Source organism: Limulus polyphemus, unplaced genomic scaffold (assembly GCF_000517525.1).
Source record: "Limulus polyphemus unplaced genomic scaffold, Limulus_polyphemus-2.1.2 Scaffold5289, whole genome shotgun sequence".
Classification (NCBI taxonomy): Eukaryota; Metazoa; Arthropoda; class Merostomata; order Xiphosura; family Limulidae; genus Limulus; species Limulus polyphemus.
The window spans coordinates 26,670-33,794 of NW_013670899.1; the positions used below are offsets into that span (position 1 = coordinate 26,670).

Sequence of the window (7,125 nt, forward strand, 5' to 3'; positions counted from 1 at the left end):
GTGTGTCTCACTCATGTGCCATCACTATAAGGGATTAGAGCATACTAAACTTTACACATTATATAGGTTACAATAACGTGGCATTTAGGTGGTTCATTTAACTATTATACATGTTGTACGTTTTTTGGGGGATGGTTGACGAAAATGTTCCAAAACGCGACATTAATTTCTTGACGACCTAATAGATGATTACGAGGAGTCCACATATCAGATAATACAACTGTGGAAAAAATTGTTGGATCAGTTTAATATAGTAAATACACTTTCTCCATATAAAGTTGTTTAATGCTCAATATTTAAACAACTTTATCCTTAAGGCATCTCCAGGAGCTATCTACAGTATGATTACATGCTAATCTTTTCAGTGATAAGTTTGTATTTTTTTATGAGGATTTTACTTTATTGTATAACGATTTTACCTAATTCTTGGAAAGGAAAATAATAAAGTTTGAATAGAATCCTGAACAAAACTACTGCATAAAAATGTAAAGAAAAAGAAGCCATTATTACAGTAATAAACTTAGATTTAAACTATTTAAACAAGCTTTTATTTGAAGAAAGAAAGTACTTGTGTATTCATTATATTAAGTCTATCAAGTAAGAGATTCCTGTTTGAATTCCATAAATTAATAATTCTTGGATTAGGCCAACATCGGATAACAGAAATAGTAATAATGCAGCATCATAAACCTGGTTTACTGCTGTGTTAGAAATAGTAGTAATGTGGCATTACAAACCTAGTTTACAGCTGTGTTAGAAACAGTAATAATACTGCATTACAAACCTAGTTTACAGCTGTGTTAGAAACAGTAATAATACTGCATTACAAACCTGGTTTACTGCTGTGTTAGAAATAATAATAATAATAATGCAGCATTACAAACCTGGTTTACAGCTGTGTTAGAAATAATAATAATGCAGCATTACAAACCTGGTTTACAGCTGTGTTAGAAATAGTATTAATAAAGTCCTACAAACCTGATTTATAGTTAGGGTAACGAGTAACTCCTTCCCAAGTTTCTTCTGTTGGAGTACCAAGTACCTAAAATGATTAAAAATAAAGAAATTAGTATTGAAGCATGAAACATATTTGCTCATCTATTGGACAAAAGTTCTTACATCACCTGACTAAATAATAACTGCAACTTTAAGCTGTATTAGCTCTCATGAGCCCAGTTAGATTGACGTTAAAAACCATTACATAAATGAGAATTATACATGTATTTCTTTTTGTTTGTTTGTTGTTAAGCACAAAACTACACAATAGGCTGTCTATGCTCCACCCACTGCATGGATCAAAACGTGATTTTTAGTGTTATATGCCCTTGGATTTACTGCTGCGCCACCCAGGTGACTATGTGTCGGAGACAGCTTTTGTATATTTTGTTGACATGCACACCATTGTATTCTTTCATAAAAAGTAAAAGAGTATGAGGCTATCCAGCTGTGCATGTAGATTTAGTAATCAAGTTTTGTTCATTTGTAGTGGTATAAAATGTGTATTTTTTAAATCTAACTGTATAGGCAAAAACGATCTTTTGGTGATATAAATTTGTCCTGTATTACTAAAGCAACAGTTTGGAATAATTATTATCATTAATTATTTGCCAGCAACTTGAAATCTAATAAAAATGACAAAACCTGTATAGTAGGTTCAAACTGTACACTTTGCACAGAATAGCACACAAAAAAATAACTTCAGTCTAAACCCTTCCAGCCAAATTTCAATTTTTACACACTTATGTGTATCGATGTTAATAGACAAGTATGTATATCAAATACAAATATTAACTCGCTGTTTGTTCTAAGTAAAAAAAAGTTAATAATTCCAACTTAAACAGCATCTTTACTTTGTATTTATATGAATGTACACAGGGTCAGTCAACTGGGCTAACCCTACACTGGAGAAGGAATGTTGACTCAAGATATGCCTGTAAATTGCCAACATCAGTCTCACTCAGACTTTGAAAAGTTGGAGTGTAATGTGATATTCGTGTGAAGAATAAAAATACTTTTGTCCATTGTATTGTTTGCATATTGCATAACCACTACAGCCTCCAAAATGCACATCTACAGTTTTTTCATGGTACTTACTCTTTTCTATCACAAACTGTTAGTAAATCAGCAGTGTAGGATAAGATGAATAGTTGATACCTCTGACATCAAATAAAAAATGACATGTTGAATAGCACTCTGTAAAAGGTTGTGTCATGCACATTTTGACCCCCCCATGTATCAAAATACAAATAAATACTCATTGATTATATTAGTAGTGAACAAGAATAACAATTACCCCACTCTTTAAAGCAGACATGTGCCAAGTACGGTCCATTAGGTGGTTTTATCCAGCCCACGATGAGTCCTTAAAATATAATAAAATTAAGAACTCATCGAGGGCCAGATAAAACCACCTCATGGGCTGGATGTGACATGCCTGTTTTAAAAGTTAAAGACACAAAGGGGAAAGCTTCAGTCCACAACTTACCTCATACTATACAGGATAATACATAAAAAAGGAGACATTTTAGTGCACAGATTAAAATAAACATAACTAAGAGCTTTGATTATCATATTTTATGTACTCTTTACAAGATATTAGAGAATGAATTCTTCGTATTATTGCATATGCAAAGAACTTCAAATGCTTTGACCAAAAAATGTCATGATAACAATATACAGTAAGGATATGTTCATAAGAGTTAAAGAAAGTGCAAAATAGTTAGAATTCAGGGCTAGTTATTTAAGTTTTAACCTGTAAAAATGTGAGATAATACTTAAAAAGTATTTAGTCTACACAATTTAGCCATTTACCGATACTTAATTAACTTAAAACAATAATAATGATGCCACGTACATAATTTTATTACATAAACTTAAGACAAACACAAGTATAAATTTGAAAATGTGTTTTACCCTCCATATTTTATCTAGCTGATCATTTGTATCTTTAACACCTGGAAAAGCAGCAGCTCCTGAAATCATCTCTATAAAAATACACCCAACTCCCCTACAGAAAAAAGAAAATAATCAAACTTTTATAAAATTAATTAGAAAAATAATTTCTAGATCTTACATTTCATAACTCTGAAGAGGAAAAATAAAAGAGGAGGAGTAAAAACAAAAAAGTATATTTAATTCTAATGAAACTGACTGTTTACACAGCTTCTACAGAAATAAGCTTCCATTACTTTGGAGAAAGAGTAGCATTACACGTAACTACTGTAAATTAGTTAGATAAAAAGACTAATATTCTTCAAACACATGAGGAGAAAAAATATTTTATCACCTTACTCAAATAGTTCATAAAAATATCTTCTATAACCCTGGAGATAAAAAACATCTTTCTGTTGCGAGATTAAATAAATAATAATCTCTACCAAAACAATGAATTACCCAGGAGAGAACAATAACAAAGATAACTGAATACTCCTGTTAAATAATAAAATACATTATTTCCATAAAAACACAAATTAATAGTCTGGAACAGTATACCTGTCAAATTAGTTACAGTCATTAAACCTTGGAGAGTAAAAATGTTTCACTTGAAAACTTTTATTGAATTAATAAAATTAATCCAATAATTGTGTTATCGGATCAATAAAAGTTTCTTTCTGTTTTGGATATTCATGCAATGCTACATAAGGACCATCTGTGCTCGCAGTTCCTAATTTTGAGTTTACAGACTAGGGGGAAGGCAGCTACTCAACAACATCCTCTGCCATCTTGGGTTACTCTAATCAAGTAGTGGGATTTAACTGCCACTCTTATAACAACCCAATGGCTCCAAAGTGTGGAATTGCAAATCTTTTTTTTGTGTGGTGATCGACCATGAACCATGGATTCTCAAATCCACAGTATGGCATGCTATCTACTAGGCCATAATCAGCTCATTAATAAAAGTTAGCAATTGTTTAAGAAAGTTACATCACTAAAAAATACTTAGATTCACAGTGTGGCATACTATCTGTTAAGGCTACGATTTCCCCATTAATAAAAGCTAACAGATTATTTAAGAAAGTTATATCTATAAAAAATAAAGTCAAGTGTTCAGGAGTTAAAGAAACTTACATTAAAAGTTCTTTATTCCAAAAAAATGTGTTAAACATTAATTAAAGATTAAGCTGTATAAAACATTTTCTAGATTTTTTTTTGATGAACAGATATTAGTTAATAAAAGAAGCTACCCTTACAAAAAAAAAAGGATGTTTAATCTTACCTCTCTCTTCATACCGAAATCACCACCTTACAGAACATTTTAATAAACAATGTATATCCCTTGCATTTTATTTAAGCCCTAACATGTAAATTCCTCTCTGCCAAATTTGAACCCCCCAAGAAACCATCCCCATTAAAATTGATTGTTCCTTTTTTACGTAAGCAAAGTTTCATAATGAAGTCACAAATTTTAAGAATAATTAAACGTTTTAATCACAAGTCCAACTGCAAATGATATTCAAATCACCTTTCAAAATACAAAATCTATTCAGATCTGAAGACCTATTACCTACCCCTATGCATTCCAGGATCATATATAAAGACATGTGGTGGCTGTAATGCCACTTACATTGGCAAAACTATATGCCAACTACACCTGCAAACATATGGGAGCATCAAGAAGAACTGTTAAAAAATGATCAAATCTGCCAAACTCCACAATTCGCACACATAGTGAAAACACCAAACACCCTGTCTTGATTACGAATTTCAAAGTCATCTCATCTGGATCATCAAATTTTTAATTAAAGAAAGTTTATCTATTATAAACGAACTCCCAACTTTAAATAATAACACAACTTGACTACAATTAAGTCTGTTCTGAGTACTTGTATAATATTATCCCAACCTTTGTTTATTTGGTTGTCTTTCACTTTATTTCATCCTCTTATTTTGTATTTTAACTACTTTTTATAAAATATTTTAACTTTATAAATATTTGTACCTAATAATCTACCCTGTTCAACATAGCTTGCTGAAGATGGAATATGTATATTCTGAAACGTTCAAGAATTAAATGTTTCTTACTGTATGGACACGTGTCAAATGTTCGTTGTTGCTGCCATTGTTTTGTTGTTCATCATTGAACAGCACTTTATGCATATGTAGGCTAACTGGTCAAGACATCAATGGTTCAGGTATGGCCATCTCTAATTTTGAGCTAACTACTAACCAGAAGGAAGACATCCATCACAACAAGAGCTTTGTACAGTTACTTGAATGAAATAATAGGATAAACTGCCATTTTATATTGAGCCTAAAGCAGAAATTGTTTTCAAGGGCATCATTTCTCAAAGCCCTGAATCTTGATCAGCAAACCTGAAGCACTAACCATTAGGCTGCACTTAGCCCATCATATTAAAAATCTCTATCTTATAAGAGGTGGGCCAACTGGAAACTGTTTTATTAGGTATTCATATAATTTATTCAATAAACCATACTGAAATTACCTTTTCAATAAATCAGATATATATAATGATCATAAAGATACTTACAAGAAAATGAAGTTTTATTAAGATGCCGGAGAGTGATAAAAACCTAAAATTGCTTAAGAATTCAAAATTAATCCATAAACGACAGCAAAGGAAATGTTAGTCATTAGAAAAAGTTTTATAAGAAAAAAAGATGAAGTAGTATCAAATAACTAACCACATGTCTAAAGAAGTTGTGTAATCTGTAGAGCCTAGAAGGACATCTGGTGGTCGGTACCATAAGGTTACTACCTCATGAGAATAAGTCCTGCTTGGAACCGATTTTGCCCTTGCTAAACCTGATAAAAAGGTTATTTCATCTAAAAATAGTTATCTTTATTTAAAACTATATAAATATATATATACATTTATTTATATAGTATTTATACATTAGTCAGTTATTCTGAAATAAAACTATTTGAATTGACAGGAATATTACAGCCAGCTATGTGTAACAATTCTGAAAACTTAAAAAGATTAAATTTATTAACTAATCATACATAGATATATAAAACAAAATATTAATCACTGAAATGGGCTTGGTATGAAATTAAGGAACTGAAATAAAATATATTGCTATTTGTTAAACCAAGAAACAATTTTCAGATTATGAATTATATGCAATGACAAGAAATCTAGAGTTAGCCTCAAAAACCTTCATCTTAAGCATTAAGTTCGCAGATAACCTGACTATTTATTAAAAATACCCATGATCGAGCTTGTAAATGTAAATACCTAGCACAGCATATCTTAAACTTAAGAACCTAGTTTGTAAATATGTATATATATATATATTGTGTTTTGTTCCAGTTATACTAATGCAAGTCAGTAAATCTTCATATTGAAAATTATCATAAAATACCTACTAAATTTACAAAAGTCTGTAACAATTTACTTCATTAGCCGAAGAGAAGATCAACAATATGAGGTTATATACTATGTTTAACGTTCAACACAGCCATTAATTGGTATAAACTATGGCATAAGCAGTTGTGGTTTTAAGCTCTGGCAATGTAGGCCTGTGAAATTTAAGCAGTTTAGACAACAACAAAATGTTGATGATGATGAAAGAATGCAAATTATTTAAATAAATGAGTTACAATGTTGCTTACCATAAAACAGGATGATTAGAACCAAAAGCTACTTCATCAAATGAATTATTGGCTGGATTATCAGTGTTTTCATGATATTCACTTTGGTGTATATCCTTTCAGTGAAGCATAACACTTCTTTCATATATGATACAGTTTGCCCTTTATCATATCTGATATATATATATATGTTTACATCTAATTACCACCTGTTTTCTGGTAAATGATTTTTATTTGTTATTATAAACTCTTGTGGATTTTTAAATATATTCCAACTGTCCCTATACACCGTAGTATTAGAGAAAAATGTAGTAAAAGTAATTCTTAATGTTCATCATTACACACTCCATAGTGGGGTGTTTAGGGACACAAGATAATTTTATAAAAGGGATTAAAAGTAATTCTTAATGTTCATCTCTAGTCACTCCATAGTGGGGTGTTTAGGGACACAAGATAATTTTATAAAAGGGATTAAAAGTAATTCTTAATATTCATCCCTACTCACTCCATAGTGGGGTGTTTAGGGACACAAGATAATTTTATAAAAGGGATTAAAAGTAATTCTTAAT

The 7,125-nt window shown here is 30.7% G+C and overlaps 1 protein-coding gene across 1 annotated transcript in view; it reads right to left on the minus strand.

Annotated features, from left to right (window-relative positions):
- The window catches only part of LOC106472383 (cyclin-dependent kinase 14-like), a 34,610-nt gene that overhangs the window by 11,464 nt on the left and 16,021 nt on the right, over positions 1-7,125 (minus strand). The window contains exons 8-10 of the mRNA XM_013933027.2: positions 5,644-5,764; positions 2,914-3,007; positions 979-1,042 (exon numbers count right to left, since the gene is read on the minus strand). Coding sequence (XP_013788481.2) covers positions 979-1,042; positions 2,914-3,007; positions 5,644-5,764 — 279 coding nt within the window. The remainder of the gene's footprint in view (positions 1-978; positions 1,043-2,913; positions 3,008-5,643; positions 5,765-7,125) is intronic.